Below are 24,126 nucleotides of genomic sequence, written 5' to 3'. Positions count from 1 at the left end.
ATACATGTACAAACAACATCATAGCCGAGTCTGATGCAAAAATCAACTGTTCTTATTCTTTATGGGGACATACACTCCGAGCAGCGGCTCTTCCTACCGAGAGACTGTTATATAGCCAACCACTTTGACTTCTCCCTCACTAGCTCGGAATTACCGGAGGTCGCGTAGATCAACATTAGGTTGTGCGCCGCCTCGTACGCGAGCGAGGACGATCTGACGGCCTACAATTGACGATATGAAGTCAGCACGACACTTCGACTATATCAATGCAGATTTTGTGCTTTGTCGACCATGAACCAAATCGTACAAGCGCGCGTCGCTATGCGATGCGCACTCGACTCACCTCAGGATCGTCATACCCGTCCATCCGCTTCTGGACGCTCTCTAATACTCTTTCGTAATGCACCACCGCCAGATGTGGAACGCCTACGCAGCACAAAGTCAGTTATCCGCTCAGACCATATATGGTGTTCTCGTCCCACTCACCAATACCGTGGTACGATCGTCCATAGTTGTATTCTACCTGTTCTTGCGACTCGGCATCTTTCGGACTCAACTTCCTATACCTGGTCAAAAAGGCTAGGCCCTGTACAGATCATACCATGAGCCTCAGACTCCTCGCACCGGGATTTCGGCGTAATAGCGCTCACCTGAGCAATCTGGTAATTCCTGTTGTCAGACTGACGGTTCATCGATCGACCAAAGAATGCTTGGGCGATGAGTAAGCAGATAAAAGGGTTATATTGATCTAGCTCATAAGCTCTGAACAGGTAGACTAATTGTCGCCATTGGGACCTCGTCAGTACCAAGGCAGCAGACGAACCTCGGCTCACTCACACAAAGCACTTTGGTAACTCCTCGAGGTGATCATCTGTTGGCCATGCAACACGTTGAGATACGGTGAACCTCTCTTGGGCAGCTCGGGTCTTCCACCCCAGTCATCCTCATTATCGCCCTCGCCCAACTCTTCTGCTTCTTCACCACCCCATCCATCATCATCCTTCTCTTTCCTTGTCAGACCCCTGTTTGGCGCCCATCGTCGCGTCGGTGCACTGAAATGAAGTCGTTCTCCAAGTACCGCGTCATCGTGCGTTTTCATTTCTCGACTGATATAGCTTTGAACCGGATGGGTGGACCATGCAGCTTGAGCTTTTAGGCCACCGGATGTGAGAGCCCCAAGGAGGAGAAGCAAGGGGGATGGTTGGAATTGGTGTAGTTGGGAAAGGCGTTTACAGTTGTCGACGATCTTGTCATAGGCTCGTGTCTGTATGGCACAAGCTATAGGAGAGAAAGGTAAATTTCCTCGTGCTGGTCACTCGGACGTGGAGACTTGTTTATCGGTGATCAAGTACCCACCGATAATAGTCAATCGCAAAGCCACTTCACACCGGCGATTATGGAACAATCCCGACCAAACCACATGCTCCAGTATATCCATCGCTATATCTGCTTCATCTTTCACCATTAACACGCAGCAGTACTAACAAGCGATTAAAGTCAGCGTCAACTCTCTCTTGTTATAGGACTGCCTCAGCTGGCGCTCACCTTGACCATCAGCGTAAGCCATTGCTCGTAGTCCAGTCCGTAGAACTCCGTTCGACGGAATGTGGTGTATGAGTTTCCACCCTCGAGAGGTGCGTCGTCCTCGACTGCAGAGAAGATAATGTCAGGGTCCCCATCATGATAGAAGGAAGGTGAGCTACTTACATCCCAGCATTCTCTCGAGACGATCTTGCATTTCTTTCGCTTGGGAATCGAGGTCGTTCCTTCTTCCAGCCTTTCGTCGCTTCAATACTCTTACAACACCCTGTCAATTGGTTGTTAGTGGACAGTGTGAGGCATAGCACGCGGACCTACCCTGCTCTTTGTGAAATTACCCCTGTTCAAACGGTAATTCTCAATCATGGTGCCGGCAGCCTGGATGAACTGATCCAAAGCTCCTACATCGCCCCGCTCGGTACCTGCTTCGGACTCTTGAACGTCCTGCCACAGACTCTGCATCTGGCTTCGCATCTGATCTTCCAATACTCTCTTGGTTAACTTCTTGTTGGCTGCTCGTTCAGATTTCGTCAGAGAGGGCTCTTGACTCGACTGATGGTACTGCTGGGAACGTTGTTGGGTGATGGAATCCTTTTCTCGATGAGCTCGGGTTCGAATGACTAGACAATCAGGATTAGCTGAAAGGTAGCAGAACATCGAAAGGGGCGAAACCGCTACGTACCATCTGAGACTAATTCGAGCGCTTCGTTCTTCCGTCCCATGTCCTCGAGAACGTTAGCAAGGCGCAATCGTGCTTGAATGTTCTCGGGGTCATTCGAGACCACTGCAAGTATCGGTGTAAGTACAATGCTCACATTTCATGCAAGTGACTGACTCACCCCATTGTAAAGCTTCGTGGGCCTCCTGGAAGTTCTTTAGCTGATGTTGACATAGCCCGATTGCGTATATGTGTGCGGGGTCATCAGGCAGCTAGAAGAGAAATTGTCAGCTATCACGTAGGCTCATGATGATCCATCGGCTTGCTCACGTCCTCGCATTCCTGGATGGCACCGTAGCACTCCAACGCCTTGTCCCACAGCTCTCGTTGAATGAGTGCATCTCCTAACTCGAGGAAGAAAGAGTGGTATTGCATAACGTCGAGGGCAAGGATCTCGCTGATGTGTATCTGTGTCGATGGAATAGGTATGTCAGTTTCTGCGCATTCACATCGTAAGCCAGGTTCGTACTTACCACAGCTTCGTCATCGTCGCCCAGCTTGATCCTGACCAGAGCCAATCTCTGTCTCAACGAGATATCCAGCGGAAAGCCCTCGCTCTCCTCCGTCTCCTTCCCATCTGCCGACTGTCTCTGCGTTCCAGGTGGATCGTACTCTCTATCGTCTTCGTATGTGTCCCATTTTTTCTGTGTTTTCCTTCCCTGTAGCCATCTCTGACCGCGTCTGATCACCTCCAGCGCCTGATCTAGGTCATCCAATAACAAGAGACCGTCTGCAAGTTCGATGACCCGATCAAGGTTCATCGTATTTGGATCTCGTCGTCTACGATCATCGTTGGAAGAATCGAAAGCGTCTATATGGAAATCGAAGGCTTCGCGTTGGATTTTGGTGACAAAGGGTCGTTGATGCGTTTCGATCATGATAGGATAGTAGTCCATGATGAAGTTGAAGTCGCGTGTCAGAGTTCGGTCTGATTTCAGCATCCTCTTGAAGACATCACTCGACTTAAAATCGCTCAGGTCAGTTATCTGTGACCAGAATGTGGATTGTGAAAGCTTACTCGATGCTTTTGTCCTTGTTGTCGATAGATGGCTCCTAGCTGCCATAGCAAATCGACATCTGCCGGATCCAATCTCAATGCTTTCCTCAAGCAGTATATACATTGCTCGACCTGATTGCTATCTCTGCATTGGGGATATCAGTTTTCAAGTCGGTGAAAGGCGATGAGAGATGCTCGCACCTAAACTCCATAGCTAATTCCCTCCACGTTTCTTGCTCATTTTCAATATGGGCTCCTAGAAACTTCATCTGTCTAGCCTTTTCTATGTCACCGTTCTCGGCATAACAAGAAGCTAATGTCGTCCACGACGCAAGGACGTAAGGATCCTGTCGTATGACCTCGAGGAATAGGTCGATGGCGGTCTCGTAGTCAGCTTGGATGTACGCCATGTTGGCTTGACCGAGAAGTCGTTGAATCTCGTGAGTTGGTTTATGAACCCGACGAGGCTAGGGTCGTACACATGAGGTATCAGCTAAGTCTCCATTTCAGAAAGGATACGATAAATCACCTTGGCCGTCTTTCGCCTAGAAGCTTGAGGCAGATCTTCCGCATCCGCTAGCTCTAGTTCTCGTTGGAAATCTCGACCTCCAAAGTCGCCTGATGTGCCTGTTGGTACTGCACGAGATACAAATCCCGCTAGTCGACTATGAATTAGACATGATATCAGCAAGGATTACACATGATGAGGAACACAGACTCACTCGAAGACAGCGTCGTCCTTGTTCGTTCTTGATGGACCAGCTCGTGCAATGTCCACCAGAACCTCTTCGTCCTGCTCTTCATACTCGCTCCCAGAATCACCGACATCACTATCTGATGGATCTTGAGCTGCTAGCTCTGCAGCTGCCTCTTCTTCGAGCAGCGAGGGATCTATTGGAATGTCATCGGATACCAGAGAGGAAGGGCGCGTTGAAGACATGCTGCCAGGCGACCAATGGGTATACGAGTGGGTCAGTATAGGCGTTGTTATATCAATTGATGACCTTTATTGACAACAAGCATAGTTCACTATGCTCGACCTCCACTCCTCTAGCATGTGTTCACCACGTGCAGGAGGAGAATGGGATAAAATGTCTTAAAATGATAATGATATAGATCAATGTAGATTTGGGGGGAAAGATATGATCAAAGGGGGTACCTTATCGGCATGTCCCGCCTTGTACTGTGAAAGTGAAATTGATCCCGTCGGAACGTGTATTTTCGAATCTGAGATCAGACTTTCGTCTTGTTGGGGATTCCAATCGGACGACATTCAGGGCTCATGGGGAGAGTGAAGCTATCCACCACTACCACCACAGACACGGTCCACTAACACTCGCCAGCACTACCACTACCACACCTCGTACCATACATAACAATCACTCCATCCCCTTCTCCTCCTTCTTCTCTCTTCTTCAGCTTTTCATAGCTTTGGTCTCTCATCAGTTTCTTTCTCCCCCAACTCTCTCTCCTCTTTCTCTATCTCTCACGACTTCTCTCACCTCGAAACACACTTTCTTTCGCGTGAGTCCAACGCTCCCAACTTTCGGGAATACCGGTCCATCAAAAAGAAAGTTCAACTGACATCGTCTCCTCTTTCGTTGCTACTTGCTTTTTCGCTTCTTAATCACGCGATATAGCTCTAAAACTTCGCACACATACTCGCTTGAACCTCCTCCATCATGTCTACTAAAGGTGAGTCTTTCAGAGGTCTCATGCATGTCTCAACGAGCTCTCCTGCTCCAACATGTCGGCCGAAATCGCTCGGTTCTCTTCAGTGTTAAGCTGGGGATAACTCCACCTTTCACAAGCCTGCTTGAGCTCGTACGACCTTGACACAGCGACACATGCTCAGCGGTTCTACGCGTAGTCATGTTGCTGACCTGATGCTACCTCCCCCCTTAGCCATCCGCGAGTTCGACGCCAAGCAGCTCGTCTCTTACTGGCTCAACCGATCCCCCACACCCATTGCTACGAAGGGCGAGTCCTCTCTCACCGACGTCAAGGTCGCTCAGGTCGAGTTGTAAGTCTTTACGTTTGATCCACTGAAATACCTACTGACGTGATACCACCCTGCAGCGACCCGATCACCAAGACTCTCTCTCCCCCCATCAAGCCCGGACTCGGTCTCCCCGACTGGGTCTTCACCTCCAAGCTTGTCGGTAAGCCTGATCAGCTCATCAAGCGACGAGGAAAGGCCGGTCTCCTCTCCCTTAACAAGGACTGGGAGGTCACCGCCGCTTGGATCCAAGAGCGAGCCGGTAAGCCCGTCACCGTTGAGAAGACAACCGGTACCCTCAACACCTTCATCATCGAACCTTTCACTCCTCACCCTGCCGACACCGAGTACTACGTCTGTATCAACTCTACACGAGAGGGTGACTGGATTTTGTTCACCCAGTGAGTACAGTCACCAAGTAATTGATACAGCTGCTGACGTTATGCTTGTAGCGAGGGTGGTGTCGATGTTGGAGATGTTGACGCCAAGGCGCTCAAGTTGTTGATTGCTGTTGGCGAGGAGGTAAGTACTTCCCCTGCCGATGGAAATGTTCAGTTTGCTGATTGTTCCCTCCATAGTTCCCCACACGAGAAACCCTCATCAGCACCCTCCTGCCCCACGTTGCCGCCGCCAAGCAGGATGTCCTTGCCGACTTCTTGATCAGGCTCTACGCTGTCTATGTCGACCTTCACTGTGGGTAAACTTCTTGTCAAATGATACAGAAACAGGGCTAACCTAGTCTCCTAACAGTCGCTTACCTCGAAATCAACCCTCTCGTCGTGCTCGATGCCGCAGAGGGCAAGGAGGCTGAGATCCACTACCTCGACATGGCTGCCAAGCTTGACCAAACCGCCGATTTCCTTTGTGGTCCCAAGTGGGCCCTTGCCCGAGACAACTCCCTTCCCGTCAACAGCGTTCCTTCAGCCACCATCAAGGCTGACCGAGGACCTCCTATGGTCTGGCCCGCACCCTTCGGTCGAGACTTGACCAAGGAGGAGGCTTACATCCAGAAGCTCGACGCCTCTACTGGTGCTTCCCTCAAGCTTACCGTTCTCAACCAGGAGGGTCGAGTCTGGACCATGGTCGCCGGTGGTGAGTACATCGATGGCCCTCCAAAGCTGTGCTGACTTTGTGCTAGGTGGTGCTTCCGTTGTCTACTCTGACGCCATCGCTGCTGCTGGCTTCGCTCACGAATTGGCAAACTACGGAGAGTACTCTGGTGCGCCTACTGAGGGTCAGACTTACGAGTACGCCAAGACCATCATCGACCTCATTACCCGAGGAACCCCTCACCCTGAAGGCAAGGTCCTCATCATCGGTGGTGGTGCTGCCAACTTCTCCGACGTCGCTGCTACCTTCAAGGGTATCATCCGAGCCCTCAAGCAATACCAGGAGGGTCTTCTTCGACACAAGGTTAGCATCTGGGTCCGACGTGCCGGTCCCAACTACCAGGAGGGTCTCAAGGCCATGCGACTCTGTGGAGAGTCTATCGGTGTCCCCATGAAGGTCTACGGTCCCGAGTCTCCTATCACCGCCATCGTCCCCATGGCCCTCGGCATTGCCAGACCTGCTTCTGCTGCCACCCGAGATGTCACCCCTATCGCTTCCGCTCCCAGCACTCCTCCCAACGGCGTGACCGGTGACGGCCCCGCTTCCAAGGACCCAGTTGGTACCATTAAGCCTAACGGCTCTCGTGAACAACCTAACGACCAGATCGTTCGATTTGACGCCGAGGTTGTTGGCTCTCGACCCTGGTTCCGACCTTTCGACGCCGACACTCGATCATTCGTCTTCGGTCTCCAGCCCCGTGCTATCCAGGGTATGCTCGACTTTGACTTCTCCTGTGGCCGAAAGACCCCTTCCGTCGCTGCGATGATCTACCCCTTTGGTGGTCACCACATCCAGAAGTTCTACTGGGGTACCAAGGAGACCCTCCTCCCCGTTTACACTTCCGTTGCTGAGGCAACCAAGAAGCACCCGGACGTAGATGTTGTGGTCAACTTCAGTTCTTCTCGATCTGTTTACGCTTCCACTCTCGACATCCTCACCCACCCCCAGATCAAGTCTATCGGTATCATTGCCGAGGGTGTGCCCGAGCGACACGCCCGTGAGCTTCTCCACCTTGCCGTCAAGAAGGGTGTGATCATCATCGGTCCCGCTACTGTCGGTGGTATCAAGCCCGGATGTTTCCGAATTGGTAACACCGGTGGTATGATGGACAACTTGATCTCCTGTAAGCTTTACCGACCCGGTTCCGTCGGTTACGTCTCCAAGTCCGGTGGTATGTCCAACGAGCTCAACAACATCCTTTCATACACCACCAACGGTGTGTACGAGGGTATTGCCATCGGTGGTGACCGATACCCCGGTACTTCGTTCATCGACCATCTCTTGCGATACGAGGCCGACCCCGACTGTAAGATGCTTCTTCTCTTGGGTGAGGTCGGTGGTACCGAGGAGTACCGAGTCATCGAGGCCGTCAAGCAGGGTATCATCAAGAAGCCCATCGTCGCTTGGGCTATCGGTACTTGTGCCAAGATGTTCACCTCCGAGGTTCAGTTCGGTCACGCCGGTTCCATGGCCAACTCCGACTTGGAAACTGCCGATGCTAAGAACAGGGCCATGAAGGCTGCTGGCTTCATCGTTCCCGACACCTTCGAGGACCTGCCCGAGACCCTCAGGGCCGTCTACCAGAAGCTCATTGCCACCGGCGCGATTGTTCCCCAACCTGAGGTTGAGCCTCCTCAGATCCCCATGGACTACCAATGGGCCTCCGTGAGTGATTGCTGTAATGACTTGTGAAGGAAACAACTGACGACCAGCTACACAGAAACTCGGTCTCATCCGTAAACCCGCTGCTTTCATCTCCACCATCTCGGACGAGCGTGGTCAAGAGCTCATGTACGCTGGTATGCGAATTTCCGACGTCTTCAAGGAGGAGCTCGGTATCGGTGGTGTCATCTCTTTGCTTTGGTTCAAGCGACGACTCCCCGCCTACGCCTGCAAGTTCATTGAGATGGTTCTCCAACTTACCGCCGATCACGGACCTGCCGTTTCCGGTGCTATGAACACCATCATCACTGCTCGTGCCGGCAAGGACCTCATCTCCTCGCTCGTCGCCGGTCTCCTTACCATTGGTGACCGATTCGGTGGTGCTCTTGACGGTGCCGCTGCCGAGTTCTCCCGAGGTGTCGGCTCCGGCGCCACTCCTCGAGAGTTCGTCGACTCTATGCGAAAGGCCAACCGACTCATCCCCGGTATCGGTCACAAGATCAAGAGCAAGACCAACCCTGATCTCCGAGTTGTCCTCGTTGTCGACTACGTCAAGAAGAACTTCCCCAACCACAAGACTCTTGACTTTGCTCTCGCTGTTGAGGACGTCACTACCCAGAAGTCCAACACTTTGATCCTCAACGTCGATGGTGCCATCGCTGCTTCCTTCTGCGACTTGCTCTCCGGCTGTGGTGCCTTCACCGAGGAGGAGGCCGCCGAGTATCTCAAGAACGGTACTCTCAACGGTCTCTTCGTCCTCGGTCGATCTATCGGTTTCATTGGTCACTACCTCGACCAGCGTCTCCTCAAGCAGCCTCTCTACCGACACCCTGCAGACGACATCTTCATCAACATGCAAGAGCGAGTCGTCTTCCAGCCCGGTGCGGGAGCTGCTTAAAGCGTTTCTGGGGAGGAAGGAGTCGAAAGAGGGGAGGTATAATTTCTTCTTGTATACAAGGTAGTCTTTCTTATTCTTATTTTGGAGCATTTTATCATCCAATCAGCCATGTTTTGTCTATAGAGTTTTACGATATCGATACCGAAAAGGGGCGTAGGTAGTGAAGACGGCGTGATCATGCACTGCGTTCTGAATGTTAGCAAAAGTCAACAAACATTTGAGTGGTGCCACAAACAAACAAATGAGAGTTGAAGTTAGTAGTATTAAATCGACACGCGACAGGGACAAGTGACGCCACGTTCTGGACCCATTGGACGACAACGATGGCAACTAACCACCGACTAGCACTGCTCGTGTTTCAACCATTTCAACCTGTATTCCTGTACTGGCCTGCTAGACACAACGTACGACGCGAACACTTCTGACCATGTCGGACTCACAGCCAGAGGTCAAGGAAGAAGGTGCTGTGGCCGAGACGGGCTCACCAGTGCTCAACGGAGAGAAGCAGCTCGAGGATGTCCCTATTGAAGAAGAAGGGCAAGAGCCTACAGCTGCGATTATCAAGGAGCTCGCCGAATCGATAGACGTGGAGAAGGATGAGTCGAGCAAGGCTAAGCAGGTGGTAAGTGGCATCTGATCACATAACAACGGGATCTTGTATTGATTGTTGGACGGTGTGATATGTCGTAGCCCTCCCCACTGTTACTATCAACACCAGACCTACTCGCTTCTCACCCTGCGGACGCTCTCCATCCTCCCGACTCACCGACTACGTCTTTAATATCCACACTACGATCCCAACTCCTCGTTCTATCTGACCAAACACACGCCTTGAATACGAAACTCATCAATTCCATCTCCCGTTCCGCCGATCTCGAAGATGAGCTGACCGAACTCCGAGACCAACATTCCTCTCTGGACGCCAAAGCGAAAGAACTTGAAAAGGAGAAGGATCGATGGGAAGAGAGTATGCAGACGGGTCTGCTGGTTGAGAGATCGCAAATAAGAGATGAGATGCAGAGATTGGCAGCGGGGTTGGTGGAGGAGGAAAGGAAGAGAGGGAGTGCGGAAGAGAGGAGAGAACAGGTCGAGAATGAGGTGGATGATTTGACGGCAAAGCTGTTTGATCAGGTAAGTTTGTCACTGTCATTACCCATCAGACATCACCCCGCTCTCCTCCTTCCGTAAAAGGGTACAGTTCCCTCAGAAGGGTTCTTGAAGCTGACTGAGTATATCATCCCGTCTAGGCAAACACAATGGTCGCGGTCGAACGTATGTCGCGAGCCGAAGCGGAAGGACGACTAAAGTCTACCGAGGAGAATCTCGCCAACGCAGAAGCCGCTGTCCGAGCCATGCAACTCCAACTCCAAACCCTCTCTTCAGCGCCTCAACTTGCCAACAATGGCGAAGGATCATCCAGCACAGCACTCGTATCGTCTTCAGCCCAAACCCGGAAATACCTCTCATCACATGTTCCTTATGCCGAATTCCTCACTTTCCTCCAACACTTGCGTGCGCTTCGTCCCCTGAGGAAGGCATCGAAAGACGTGTTCCCTCCTCCGCAAGTCACAAATATCCTCGCTCAACCGTTCTTGGCTCGTACAGTCATCGAGGATCACGATCCGACATTACGTTTGGACGCTGCGCCGGATCTTAGTTGGTTATCGAGGAGAAGTGTCAGTCAAGCTATCATCGCTGGAGATCTCATCATCGAGCCTGTGTCAGCTACGACCTTGCTTGCCAGTACCAGCGCGTCAATGTTAGACATCGGTTGTAGCCTTTGTGGGAAAGCTATATTCGGAAACACCGTTCCTCAATCGCCAGCAGGAGGTCATTTCGGTCCTCCTCCAATGCATCCTCATCGTCCAAGCGCCAGTGGTAGTTCGACAACAACGACATCGCGATTCTCTTTGAAACCGTTCTTCGCCACATCTTCAGTCACCGGATCACCCTCTCACAATACCTCATCGTCTCCTGTTCAGTCACCTCTATCTTCTCCAGCCTTGGGTGCAGGAGGTTCTCATTCCTCGGTCTACATCTTCCGTATAGCGCGATCAGCCAATACAACCTCCTCTCAGGGTGAAAAGGACGCGAAACTGTATCCGCTCTGTCGCTCAGGATGGTGTTTAGAAAGGATGAGAGCGACTTGCGAATTATGGCATTTCATTAGAACAAGCATCGTCCATGTCGTATGGCACGGAGACGACGTTCTTTCAGACAACACCAATCGATCCAGCGTGAGTAGTACGGCCGCCGTTACTCAACAACCAGAAGTAGTGATACAACAACAAGATCAACCCAGTTTGGCTGTATCGTCCGAACCAGAAACGCGTCCAGTTCCTCCTTTACCGACAAGAAAGAAGTCCTCCTGGGCATTAGGCTTCAAGTGGAAGTCGAGCGAAGAGCCTGCCGGTTTGAGCGAGAAGCGAGATTCAGTCGGGTCATTGGGTGCAGAGAAGGAAGATGAAGTTGAGTCCAAGACGGGGCCGGGGACGGGCGGTTTGGGCTTGGGTGAACCCTTGGATCTGGATGAGAAGGTTAGGGAGAGTCCTAAAGCGGCCGAGGTCACGGAGCTTGGCGATGAATCAGGTGACAAGCGTGAAGATGAGGTGAAGGAGGACCAAGAGGACACGAAGGATGCGCAAGGAGACGAAGTCGTTCCGACAATACTTGAACCGCCTTCTGAAGCGGACCAGTCTATCGAAGATCGCCTAGACGCGTTGATTGCCAGTGGAGCAGAGGGTGATTCTCCGAAAAAGGAGACCGTCAACCTGGACGCTAAAGGGGATGACGCGCTGTATCTCCAACGAGGCGATTCATCCGTCTCGATACCCCTCTCTACAAGTAGTCAGACGGACAACGAACAAGCTTTCTTCTCCACGCCGAAGGAAGGTGATCACGACTTGCCAGAGGAAGGTGGGGAGACGCCGCATATCCCTGTCGAGGGAAATGCAGTGGGTAACGGCGAAAAGGTTGGGATCGAAGAAACCAAGCAAGAGAAATTGGACCAAGAAGTTTCGCTCAATTCACCTATCGTTGAACAGACTTCAAGTCCCAAACCTGACTCTAGTACCCCAGGTGGATCACCTAAACCACCTCCTGTCCCGAAGAGAGCCGCGGCTCGTAATCGATTATCACAACTTGGCGGATCTCAGAACGGAAGTACGGCGAGTCTCACTGCTCTCGCAGAAGCTAGTCCGAAATCGCCAAGTGGAGGGGGAGACGATACGCCAACTCCTCAAGCTACAGCTGTTGCGGATAAGGAGAAGGAGATTGGTGGTTCTGCTCTGGGATTGAGTCACAATGAAGAAGAACAAGTGGTGGAAATCACACCTGTGAATCTGGATGAGAAATACCAGTCTCCGAAATTACCACCTCCGCCACCTAGACATCCAGCTATGCCTCACCCATCGCCTGGTACAGGAAGTGGAGGGAAAGTCCATTCTATACCGCCTCTACCACCACGACATCCGAAGACTCCGACTATGGGACAGCATGATGGGAAGGGGATTGAGGAGGAGAAGAGGTTCTTGGTAGCAGCGGGTAGTGGCGATGAAGGATGGGAAGAGAAGACATGGAGAGGGGTCGTTAGGATAAAAGAGGGAATGTGGAAGGCTAGAATAGGAGTGGTGGACGAATAAAATGAGACGAGAGACGATGGGATGGGTGTGCCTCTGAGAAGCAAAGAAGAGTTTGATCATATTTTAGAGGTGGTACGCAGTAGGACATGGAGATAGTCAAAATGTATATACTCTTCATGGATTAGGTCGCAAGCGTTGGAAAGCGGCTCGACAGCAGCCAAATCGTCATCAACCGGCGTCCACTCCTGTCGTTCACGATTGGACAATCACTGGTATGTATGTACAATTTGCATAGACGTAGAACGAAAATATGATAGGAAGAGCCGACATCGAAAGATGTGGTGATCTGGTGAAAAAGGCAGAAATACAGGGAGACTGCGAAGCTGAATCACGACTCTGTCGAGATTAACAACCCGCAGATCACATGTACTAGAAAATCGATCAGTATAGCTCGACATACTGCAGATCTGATAGTAACCGAGGAGACTTGACTCACCCACGCGACGTGACTGACTACGGGTATCAATAAGAGCATGATGTCAGCGGTCTTACCTTACAGCCAAGAAAGAGCTACTCACAGATACTGTCGGTCTCCAAACGATCGCCTGCAATGCCCAACCATTCATACCGGTCAGTACTCAACACAAAAGGGCGTACCTCGTCGATAGACAGGAATGTACTCACGGAGCTTGTTAGTTTCGAATGCTGCATACTCCCTTCCCAACGAGCCCGACGCCGTCGACACAATGGATGCAGTGTCGTTCTCATCTTTATAAATGAAGTCACGAGCCTTCCCAGCGATGATCTGCGAGAATTGCTGTCGTCAACATGTATACGTACAGCGCGTACTTCAAGCACATGGAAGAAGTTGTACCAAGATCACTCACATCGGCATACTGTTGCGCCATAGTTAAGATTCAGTACCGGACCTCGTAGCTAAATATATGAGCGTGATATATCGTGACTTACATATGCCACGGGAACGATCTACGATACCAAATGAACTCGGAGATCAGCGTGGCGAATCGACCGACTCTTAGTGCGAGGTATCCACTCACCGAGACAGCACGAGCTGAGCGAGCATAAGTGTAAGACAGTGCGTTACACAAATACTGCATTTTGTCGGCCGTGAACTGCACAACAACCATGTGATCAGACTGGAACAGAGATTGCCAATGAACAGATGACTTACACCGTTCTCATCCGACACAACGACGCTGCAGCGGTGGTGTGAGCGATGCTATCGATGTTTGAGCAGGACAGCTGGCTCACTAGTGTGTAGGACGAGCAGTGCCCTGCAAACCTGCGTGGGCCTTTAAGATGGTTAGCTACATCGACGAGATGGCCAAAAAGGTTTGACTCACTTGCAGATAAAAGTCAAAGGCGTAGGGGTGCGTGACATGAGTGTCGACACAAGTGCCTTTATTACGACCCTGGGGATCAGCTTCCGACTTTTTTGGTAGAGCTTGCAGCTGTTTTACTCACCAGGAGGCAAGTTGCCGGTCCTATCCTTATCCTGCTCGGATGTCGCGAAGAACCTCATATTATGCTATGTAGAAGAGATTTCCTCCAATCAGCGATGTACACTCCCTCGCCAGATGCGAATTTTGCTACGGCAGCTCACCCTCTTCGCACAGATCACAAAAGTAACCTTGGGACGATACCTCGCGTCCAGCTCTCGGCATGCGTCCAAAATCCTGCCACGTTCGATTCTGCCACCACGTCAGTCTCATTTTCAACTCGCAGAGTACATGGTGACGCAAGCGTGACCCACTCAGCGCACTGGCCGTACTGCCCTTCCGAAACACCGTCCCGAAACATGATGATTTTCTGAGGCTTGGCCCTCATATTCTTCTCAAAAATGACGAGATGGGACTTGACCATTTGCTTGAGATCCTCGATCATCTCTCTGGCGTCATGGATGGCTTCAGCTTGTGGAGCAGAATATACATTACTCGTTCAATCTGGCACTTACTGACGACCGGTTTGAAGTCGGATGGCAGGGGCAAACGAGTTGTTTTCGCCATTGATGGCGGCTATCGATACCGCAATAGAGGGTTGAATATACTCCCCTTGGGGAGGGTGTGTAACCTGCATTCCGCGGTTGGATGAGCAAGACTCCAAGGTACTGAAGGCCACATACATCCGCTCCGATCATCATCGTAGTCTTGTCCAGCTACAGTGGGTATGTGACAATCAGCGTCGATCAAGGAGTCGCGCACCACCAACACTCACCGCTTGCGGCACAAGCACTTGGTGGGTAATACCTCCTAGCTTGGCATGAACCTTCATGCTCATATTGCCGCAGTACTGTTATATTGTCTGAATTAGCTACAACAGATATGGTATTTTAGAATACAGCTCACCTGATCGATTCCTCGAGTGCTTGTTATCTTTGAGGATTGCATAATCTGAGAGACGACAGGCTACAGAACGGTTGACCATCAGCTTTTGCTTACCGACGCATGCATCGTCTCTGTGCCAATACTGGTACTCACCCTCTTCAACTCAGTTGTACAGATCCTCTTGACCACGGAGTAGAACTTCAGGTCTTTCAGCTGTGTTGCGGTGCACAAGTGGTGAGTCGCCTCCAATTGGCACAGTCAAACCGACTCACCGGAACGATTACAACGATCAGCTGTGGATCTTCTTTATCACTGCTGTAGGCCTGTCTGCATGCTTGCTGAAGGCATGTCTTCACATTGTTCGTCTCTCCCTTAACGATAGGGGGTCGAACATTCTCCACTGGGCAGCCGGTCTGTCTAAGGATGCCGGTGAAGCTGTTGCACAGCGTCAGCGCATTGTCGCGCGGGGGCAGACACATACTAGTTCACGAATTCCTCTATTCGCAGTGGTCAGCATTATGGGGAATTCTTTTCATTCTAGGAATAACGCACCGATCTTCGCAGGACTACAATTTCCGTCGAAGTTACAGACAGCCCATGATCTGAGTGGTTTGCCTGGTTTGACAAACTGTACGATCGTGTGGGATCAGCACTGAGGATCATCTGTATCATACTCCTAAATGAGAACCTGTGGAGCTATCTCACCTTGACTGCACCGACATTCCAAGCACTATTTACAGTGAAGATCAGCTCATCATCAAAGGAGTAGGGTGTAACTGCACTCACCCTCTGTTCGGTCGTAGCTGCTTACCACCGCCGTAGGACACGATAGGCGGCGGAAGTACACGCGCAGGAATCTTCATCATTTGATCCTCAATGCTTAACCCCCAAGCCTTGAGCTTAGGCAAGGCCGAGTAGTCAATGGTGCGTCGCCACCCCATGACTGTGGATTAAGATGAGCTTGTGAGTATCACAGCAAAGGCGGAGATGAAAGCAACTTACTTTCGGATTGACGTTGGGGAGGCGGCTTTGCAGCGATCCTACAGTACATGGAGTCTCCATAAGTGATCGTGGCAAAGGCTTGCTTTGCAATCTCATCACCAACTCACCTGATCATCTCCGCAGTCTGATCCGGTGTAACAGAGGTGAACGGTATTGCGTTGAAGTCACGCAGCTTCACAAATTCCATCCTGAATTCATGAGCGCAAACGGTAAGCGGTCTCCCCTGGTACAGCTCCCGACAACGACCTACGGGACCACTTTGCTGTTCCCGTACTTGACCAGAGGGAGACGTGGCCTGGTGATCGTGAGATTATACTGGTCGCGATAGTATTTCTGTACAGTAGTCATTTTGTCTGGTGCACCGTTTCTTCCTTCCACGTTGAAAGAAAGCGTCGTCGCATCAGCTTTGGTAAACCCTTGGACGGTGAAAACTTGATTTGTGCGTCTAAGGTCGTGATCATCTTAGCTCCAGGGTCACGCTCAGATTCATCAAAACTGAGGGCAAAACGCACCGGTGTGTAACTTCAAACTTGGCATGTTTGAGGAGGATGTTGAGTCTGTTGATTGCCTTGTCATCGAGCGCATCAAGTGGAGGGACGTGATGCCCCGCTCCAAATGGAGCACCACCCCTGCCTCGGAGACCACCACCTCTACCACCTCTGTCGCCTCCACGTCCAGAGAAAGGACTACCTCCTTGAGTACCACCATCTCCGCGACCACCTAAGATCTCGGCTACCACTGCCTGTTACAAAGAGTCAGCGACATTACTGATCGACTGCTGGACCACGCTTACGATGAGAGGACCACCTCGAAAGAATGGACCATACGCTGTGTCGAGCTACACGAGTATTTTCAGATCTGCACTTGCCTGACTGCTCTGATTGTCACTACATACCTGGACGGCCGGGAAGCCGGCTTGACATGTCATGAACGATTGCAAGAAGCCTTTGAGGATCAAGCCAGCATTGCTGATTTGGGCTGCTCCATCTATGTGACCAGAATGGATTTGATCAGCATTTCCCAGCAAGCGATAGACATTTACTCACCCAAACCGAAGAACCTCCTGCCACCTGCTCCTTTGGCGGTGAAGCGATCATTCAGATCCTGTCGAAGCAGTGTGTTGACCGCTGCTTTCCCCATTGCCTGCAACGACATGTATGAGTTAGCTACAGGTCACAAGGGCAGCTAAGTGAGATATCACCTACAGACATAGTCTTGCTCGCTGCACTGCTGTCAAGTCCCTTGCAGTAGTCGATGATCGTGTTCATATCGATCTCACGAGCAAGCTGGATGGTGATCTCAAAACGCCTCCTTCTGTCCACTTCTTGAGAGGGATCATCCGCGAGGACTACCTCGATCTGGACCTGTCCCTGAGTAGTCAGTATTGTCACAACGTATACGACCGAGGAAAAGCAATGGTCGTAACTCACCCGCCCGCTTGTAAGAGGGATCTTGCGTGGAGTGTAGAACGACTTCCTGAAGGATAGAAAGAGAGTGACATCAGTGGTCAGTAGAGATCAATATCATATGACCGACTGACTGCTGGTCATATGCCGCTTCTTCTAAAGCTTGTTTGACTGGACCAGGAGGTGCATCTCGGACAACCTGCTTCCAGATTTGCCAAGAAAGAGCTCGGTTTAGATTTCGAGGACTTTCATCGGTTCGTCGTCTGGTTTCAACGGTCCTGTCAACGGGTTCGATGACGATATCGTAATGGCTGTATAGGATGTGCACGACAGGTAATGAGCATCGTGCATGAGCACATGAACGTTCATGATCCCCTTTGCTGCGTCGTTGACAGGTGAAAGACAGGAGAGGAGGTCGACTAATCGGAATGTGCCACAACCTCACTCACTGAATCGTCATTCCTCGTTGGCCAATCTTGACCTGAAACATGTTTGCAAACACGTGTATCATTTTCCCCTGACGTCCAAAGTCTACACCGCGCGAGGTGAGAAGCAATTGAAGCAACAGTTAGTGAAAGTACTACTCCGCTCCACACTACTACGGTGGACATGATGTACAAAATACTCACCAGGTCTTTTGGCGTACTCTGTCATGAGAACATATGAATGGGACTGATTAGCATGACTATCGATAGGGCATGTATGGGTATAAGGAGGACGAGCGGATGGTCATCCCCCTGTCAAGGTTGAATGACGTTAAAGAGTAATTGACTTACCCGCCAAATCATCGTGAGAATCGATGTTCAAAGCTTGTAGGTTGAGTGCTTGGACAACCTAGTCAAGCGTTCACGTATCAGTGGGCATGTCGTCTGAACGCATATGAGTTGGTTGGACAAGTAGATACAGAGGCGGGTTGAGCACGGTACTCACACCTTCGCTTGTCGACGTCATTTTTCCTTGACCGCGACACGTGAGTGAGCTCTTATCAGTAGTGTCAGGTTCAGCGATGTTCTAGAAGGCTGGTATACTGTCAGGCTTACGTTTGAGTGGGGGTGTAGAAAAGTAATTGAGAATGATAGAAGCAAGTAGGAAAGAAGAAACAACAAATGAAGATAACTCAATGCAACTCGATGCGTGTTATATGGTATGTGTGTGCGTGCTCGTTGGGGATCATGTGATTGTAGGTTCCTCAGCAGGTCTGTGCGCTACAGGTCTACACTTACGTGTACATGCACATCCTTCAGCACTCAACCATGTTGAACTTCATGGTATGATCGAGATCCTCACGATGGAAAGATTATCCTGTAAGGGCCCATGCGCATGGTGTGTGCTTCTGTGTGTATGTACGGTTCAGAGGTTCGTCTACGGTCATTGCTGATAGATCCAATACATTTCACATTGATGACCATTGTCAAGCTTTGAAAACACAAGTAACATTCTCGCCAGGTCGGACGAAAAGCAAGAGCAAACAGAGACATGGAATGATAAAAGTGCGATGTACAGATAACAGTTGGAAGTTTGGACTGGAGAGCAAGTGTGGCGTAAACGCCCTTCGATGCTTTGCTTCGTGGTCTACATGTACTGCAAAGTGTGGTAAGTACGCCTGTCGCTACTAACAGAATTTCGCTTCGCTCACCCAAGCCACACGGTTGACTGCGAATGAAATAGGGTTCCACTGGTCAGCAATGGCTCGTATACCAGTGAGACAATGAACTCACAGTCAGGTCCTTCTGCAAAGCGTTTCACTGCAGAAGAGGAATAACATCAGCGTTTGGGAGGGGTTGTTTGTTTCACCTTCAACTCACTGATACGAAGTGGGTCAAAGGTCATGAGCTCTCGCCTGGCTCCCGAGGCTGACGAGACAGATGGAGCAACGGTGCTTGACTCCGAGTCATCAGCATAAATCCAGTTTCGAGTTTGCTCGGCCACGATATCGGCATACTTCGGAGAACAAAACGACATCAGCACAGCGTAACGAGAGCTTGAGGAGCTTACATATGCAACCGGGACAAGCTATTCGTAAGATCTGGCGTCAGCAACTCCCATGGTGTCCAGAAGATATGAAACTCACCGAGACGGATCGCGTCGCACGTGCGTACGAGTAGCACAGGTTATTGACAAGCTGCTGGAGCTTGTCGGCAGTGTACTAGACAGGATGGTCAGTTCTTAAGCATGCATGACACGCAGCGCGCAAGGGCCGCTTACCTTGTTCTCATCGGCGACAACAACGCTATACGTTCTGACGTCAGCATGGTGTGGTGTCATGCGAAGCAGCCGTACTTACTAATGAGTCGGTCGAGCAGTGCCTTGCAGACCGGCATGCGCTTGGAGGTAGAAGTCATGGACCATTGGTGAAGTAACTTGTCTGTCGACAATTGTACCTGCGACAGATGAGTATTAGTCGAGAGTGCTTGAAAGACTGGCGGCAGACTCACCTGGCGGGAGGTTACCGGTTCGGTCCCTATCTTGATCATTCTGGGCGAAAAACCTCATAGCGTGACGTTTAGCACAGATAACGAATGTGATCTTTGGCTTGTAATTCGCCCCAAATCGTGCTGCAGCTTTCTTGATCGACTGAAATTCTTGCCTATCCAGACCAGAACAGACAGAATCAGTGTTCAGAACCTTTTGAGTAAGCAGTCATACAACACTCACTCCACACAGTGGGCGTACTGTCCTTCCGAAACACCGTCACGGAAGAAAAGGATCTTTTCAGGTTTCGCCTTGGTATTCTGCTCGAATTGAGTTATGTGGTCAAACATCATGTCTTCAAGAGCAGCGATGATTTCGCTACCATAGTACGACCGACGTACATCAGTGGCTAGATCTAACGAGCGCATGGTACGGAAAGACTTACGTTCGGCCCGATTGCAAGTAGACAGACGGTTTGAACGTGTTGTTCTCTCCATGTATCGCAGCAATAGACACTGCGATAGATGGAGGGATGGGTCCACCTTTGGGTGGTGGGTGAGTCACCTAAAAGTATAGTATCAGCATTATATTCAGCTCGACATCATCAACACTACTCACATCGGCACCAACCATCATCGTGGTCTTGTCGACCTGCCAAGAAGTATTTCAGCCATATGTCTAGGCGAACGTTGTCTATCTATACCCACCGCGTGTTGTACCTGATGGGTCAATCCCCCAAGCTTGGCGTGTATCTTCATCGCGACGTTGCCACAATACTACACACGAAGATCTCAGTATGTCTAAAGCGAAGGAACCGAACGGTAGATGATATCGACTTACTTGGTCCAATCCTCTCTCATTCTTGATCTTCGCGGATTGCAAACATTGAGTGACAACCGGCTACAACACGGCGACTCAGATGATTGTGCCACCTAGCGGACGTTCACACTTACGAGACGCAGTTGCTCGGCTGTGAGATGAGGAAAACGACCGATCAGCGAGATATTCGCCCATGCACGCTTCACTCACCGGCGACCGCCTTGATCATCTGATACATGCCCGGATCCTTTTTCTAAGATCAATTAGAAGTATCAGCGCTATCCACTCCGCGGGAGGGTTTTGCAGCGTACCGGCATAATGATTACCAGCAATTGAGGATTGCCTTTATTCTGCATAAAGGCTGCCCTTGCTGCTTCTTGGAGGCCGGCCTTGACACCAGCGTTCGTTCCTCCTTCATGGGAATGTCAGTCATCCCAAACGACAGGAGATTAAAGACTTGTGATTACCTTGGTTGGGATTCCATTGCAGACATGGAGGCTGCTTGTTGTCCACGGGGCAACCTGACAGCATCGCCATCAGTCTGTGGTCTTGACACACAATGAGCGAATTCAGTACTCACCGTATTGCAACAGATAAGATGTCATTCTATTTCGAAGTGTTAGTTATCCTCCTCAATCACTGAAGAGATGAGCCTTACACTTTGCCGAATTTCTCTACCGGACGCAAATCGGATCAGCAGTGGACAAAGAGGGACTGACAGCATAAGACTGCTTACCGCAATCCTCTACAGGACACCTTTGGTCGAAGGACAGGATAGCCCAGTGCTTCAAGGGACGGCCGGGCTTGGTGAACTGCGGTGCTTGTCAGCGTTAGCCCGTGAGGTGGATATGTGGACTAAATCACCTTGACGCCCTTCGTGTTCCAGGAGCTGGGATAAAAACATCAGCTAACGTCATTGAGACAATAACGTGTTTAGCCAACTCACCCAAAGTTGGCCCTAACGCTCTTGCCACCTCCATAGAGGACGTTGGGGGGCTGCAAAACTCGTGCGGGGATCGACATCATCTTCGGTTGAACCTCGACTCCCCATGCCTTGAGCTTGGGCAGGTTGGCGTAGTTCAACTTTTGGCGCCAGCTATTGACTACAAGCAGGTCAGTGAAGCATCTCGTATCCCCTACAGCGTCTTCAAGCAGAACTTACTCATAGCTTCTCTCTCAGGGGGAGGCTTCGCTGCCTGCTTGATGATGTGTAGAGTCGTCAGCCCAAGTTGTCATAATCATTAAGATACAGTAAATACTTATCTCGGCTGTCTGGTCCGCCGTGATCTTGAGCATAGGAATTGAGTGGAATGGTTCGAGTTTGACAAACTCGAGACTGGGCATAAAGCTTCAGTCCTTATTCATCGATGGAAGTTTAGCTTACAACTCACGGAACAAAGTTCCCCTTACCATACTTAACACAAGGGAGTCGAGGACGTGTGATAGTAACGTTGTATTGTTCCTTGAAATATTGGACGACACTCATCTGCCTGTCGGGCTTGCCATCTTTACCCTTGACGAGGAACTTGATAGCTTCGGCGGGCTGATGGGACAAGCCCATGATCGTGAAGACGCGGTCCGTCCTCCTGGATATGGTCAAGGATAGGCGTCAGTCGCTTACTCCGTGCTCCGCCTATAGATTGAACACCACGACATACCTGTGAGTGACTGTAAACTTGCCTCTGTTAAGGATGTCATTCAACTTCTTGAGCTGAGAACCGTTGACTTCTTGGAGCGATGCGCCACCGCCACCACTGGGCCCAGCGAAACCTCCGCGGCCACCGCGACCGCCGCCTCGATCGAAGCCACGTCCACCTCGAGGTCCACCACGACCCCCACGTCCACCCTCAAACCCACCGCCGCTCCCACCGAGGCCGAGGATCTTCGCGCATACGTCCTGAGTAATACAGACTATCAGTATGCTAAGATGCTGAGATAGATACGAAAGGACGACACTCACGTGAAGCATGCCAGGCTCAACAAAGGCCGAATAGGCGGTGTCGATCTAAAGTGAGTGAAAGATAAAGTCACTATTTCGCATGAATCACGAAGTAACAGCGTGAAATGAACACACCTGAACAGCCGGGAAGTTGGCTGAAGTCCAACGGAATGACTGCTGGAAGCCCTTGTATAACACAGCCCCGTTGGAAAGGGGAACAGCACCCTCTGCGAGGAAGGAACTCAGCTGCGCAATACGAGAAACACAGGAGCAAATAGAACTTACCGGTGCTAAAGAATCGACGCCCAGCTGCACCAGACATCGTAAACCTGCTGGCAGGGTCCTGACGGAACAAAACGTTCATGGCTTGGATTGCGCGAAGCTGAAAGGAAAGGCGCGTTAACATATGTTCTATCAACCCAACAAAGAGTAAACTTACCATAGTCTCCCTAGCTTGTTCGTTTTGGCGATTACCCTGACAGTATCCGATGATGGTATCCAGGTCTACCTTCTGGTTCTCAGCAGGCTGAATGACAGCCTTGAACCTTCGGGTGTCGTCTTGCGCATCGGCGCCGTCCTCGCGAAGGGCGACGGTGATCTCGCACTGAGGGATGTCAGCGAGCTTCCTTGTACTCTCGACAAAGTACCAACCTTGCCGTTGACCACAGGGAGGTCGAAGGGCGTATAGAAACTCTTCCTGTGGTAAGATCGACCTTCAGCCGAGTCCATATTCATAGAAGGTGTGGCACATACTGCTGATCGAACGCAGCCGCGTCGAGGGCCTTCTTGATGTCACCCTTGGCTTCCTGGACCATCTGGTCCCAGATCTTTTGAAGTAGAGCTCGTGGTTTCCTGTTATGAAAACAGTCAGCGAAAGGAAGCGACAAAGACCTCGAGAGAGTGATTTACTTTTGATTAGCGACCTTGACAACCGGGTTGATCTCGATGTCGTAGTGGCTGTAGTCATCTCGTCAGCGTCGAGCACCGAGAAGGAAGATATAAGAAGGTAGTTTCGTCAAAACACGATGCAGACAATCATATCTATGAGAAAATAAGAAGGAAGAGACGAGGAAAGGAAGACGAAGACAGGTGAATTATTACGTACTTCACACTGACACCTTGGCCTTTGAAGCGGGTCAAGAACATATTGGCATTGACTTGGATGGGTTTCCCAGCAGTACCGAAGCCTGTAGCAGAGGAAAGGAGACCATCAGTATCAGGTGTCATTTGAATGTGCAAGTGTAAAGAGGAGGAGGGGGAGAAGGAGGAGCGGAATGACCTACCAGGACGAGGGGGGCACCCTGTGGAGCGGAGAGGAAGAAGCGAACACACGGTCAGTTACGATTGAACAAGGAAAGTCCCTGCTAACTAACTTACCATCGAGGGTGTCTTGGATGCCTCTCATTGTACCGATCGACAGGTCTTGCATCCCGGCGACGAGATCGCCGGGGTTCTGTGGGGTGTCAGTGGGAAGTTCGGAGAGCCGAGAGGAATCGCAAGCGATCAGAAGGACAAGGAGAGGGAAGCGGGAAGAAGGGCAAGGGAAACTCACCGCTGGAGACGTTTTGGCCATGTTGTAGAGAGAGTGATGGATTGGCCTAACAAGAGACCGAGTTAGCACAGTGATCGTCTTCCGCTGCGTGGTGATGATATTGAAAGCGGACAGCGCGACGAATGGAAGGGTGGAAAGTGGGAAGTA

General features: G+C 50.8%; 5 protein-coding genes across 5 annotated transcripts; 2 read left to right on the top strand and 3 right to left on the bottom strand.

The window, feature by feature from the left end:
• Positions 1-107: 107 nt before the first annotated feature.
• Positions 108-4,194, bottom strand: CI109_105993 (uncharacterized protein; the record flags this gene model as incomplete). The annotated part of the gene is made up of 17 exons (XM_032005116.1): positions 108-221; positions 344-426; positions 487-586; positions 651-775; positions 838-1,278; positions 1,357-1,480; positions 1,546-1,649; positions 1,708-1,807; positions 1,858-2,159; positions 2,222-2,323; positions 2,379-2,469; positions 2,528-2,665; positions 2,731-3,219; positions 3,276-3,399; positions 3,456-3,721; positions 3,784-3,919; positions 3,977-4,194. 17 exons carry the CDS (start codon positions 4,192-4,194, stop codon positions 108-110), a joined length of 3,057 nt encoding a protein of 1,018 aa, XP_031860628.1.
• Positions 4,195-4,936: 742 nt separating this feature from the next.
• On the top strand, positions 4,937-8,923 carry CI109_105992 (uncharacterized protein; the record flags this gene model as incomplete). Its single annotated transcript, XM_032005117.1, has 8 exons — positions 4,937-4,949; positions 5,160-5,277; positions 5,334-5,654; positions 5,706-5,775; positions 5,832-5,946; positions 6,004-6,345; positions 6,392-8,028; positions 8,084-8,923. 8 exons carry the CDS (start codon positions 4,937-4,939, stop codon positions 8,921-8,923), a joined length of 3,456 nt encoding a protein of 1,151 aa, XP_031860629.1.
• Positions 8,924-9,164: 241 nt separating this feature from the next.
• CI109_105991 (uncharacterized protein) lies at positions 9,165-12,564 on the top strand (the record flags this gene model as incomplete). Its single annotated transcript, XM_032005118.2, has 4 exons — positions 9,165-9,176; positions 9,321-9,545; positions 9,614-10,054; positions 10,171-12,564. 4 exons carry the CDS (start codon positions 9,165-9,167, stop codon positions 12,562-12,564), a joined length of 3,072 nt encoding a protein of 1,023 aa, XP_031860630.2.
• A 360-nt stretch (positions 12,565-12,924) lies between these two features.
• Positions 12,925-18,208, bottom strand: CI109_105990 (uncharacterized protein; the record flags this gene model as incomplete). Its single annotated transcript, XM_032005119.1, has 37 exons — positions 12,925-12,933; positions 13,001-13,017; positions 13,083-13,109; positions 13,189-13,309; positions 13,392-13,400; positions 13,474-13,491; positions 13,563-13,637; positions 13,697-13,721; positions 13,777-13,817; positions 13,869-13,924; positions 13,990-14,053; positions 14,129-14,216; positions 14,279-14,413; positions 14,480-14,595; positions 14,648-14,680; positions 14,740-14,814; positions 14,871-14,930; positions 15,003-15,062; positions 15,122-15,284; positions 15,331-15,346; positions 15,402-15,477; positions 15,555-15,579; positions 15,636-15,792; positions 15,852-15,889; positions 15,959-16,039; positions 16,102-16,296; positions 16,364-16,593; positions 16,645-16,689; positions 16,747-16,838; positions 16,898-16,994; positions 17,057-17,215; positions 17,282-17,327; positions 17,392-17,568; positions 17,707-17,788; positions 17,887-17,904; positions 18,034-18,091; positions 18,188-18,208. 37 exons carry the CDS (start codon positions 18,206-18,208, stop codon positions 12,925-12,927), a joined length of 2,805 nt encoding a protein of 934 aa, XP_031860631.1.
• Positions 18,209-18,869: 661 nt separating this feature from the next.
• CI109_105989 (uncharacterized protein) lies at positions 18,870-24,000 on the bottom strand (the record flags this gene model as incomplete). Its single annotated transcript, XM_065967759.1, has 37 exons — positions 18,870-18,910; positions 18,976-19,002; positions 19,063-19,198; positions 19,253-19,270; positions 19,329-19,403; positions 19,463-19,487; positions 19,542-19,638; positions 19,693-19,844; positions 19,913-20,047; positions 20,115-20,233; positions 20,288-20,320; positions 20,377-20,445; positions 20,510-20,569; positions 20,623-20,639; positions 20,699-20,741; positions 20,800-20,900; positions 20,956-21,009; positions 21,069-21,094; positions 21,147-21,162; positions 21,225-21,300; positions 21,353-21,377; positions 21,435-21,591; positions 21,651-21,680; positions 21,739-21,824; positions 21,880-22,074; positions 22,147-22,385; positions 22,449-22,493; positions 22,563-22,654; positions 22,713-22,809; positions 22,867-23,031; positions 23,079-23,124; positions 23,181-23,279; positions 23,337-23,384; positions 23,533-23,614; positions 23,711-23,728; positions 23,805-23,880; positions 23,980-24,000. The coding sequence occupies 37 exons, from the start codon at positions 23,998-24,000 to the stop codon at positions 18,870-18,872; spliced, it is 2,841 nt and encodes a 946-aa protein (XP_065823831.1).
• Positions 24,001-24,126: the final 126 nt, after the last annotated feature.

The sequence above is a fragment of the Kwoniella shandongensis genome, chromosome 11 (assembly GCF_008629635.2).
Source record: "Kwoniella shandongensis chromosome 11, complete sequence".
Taxonomy (NCBI): Eukaryota; Fungi; Basidiomycota; class Tremellomycetes; order Tremellales; family Cryptococcaceae; genus Kwoniella; species Kwoniella shandongensis.
This window is presented reverse-complemented; position numbering and strand designations above follow the sequence as displayed.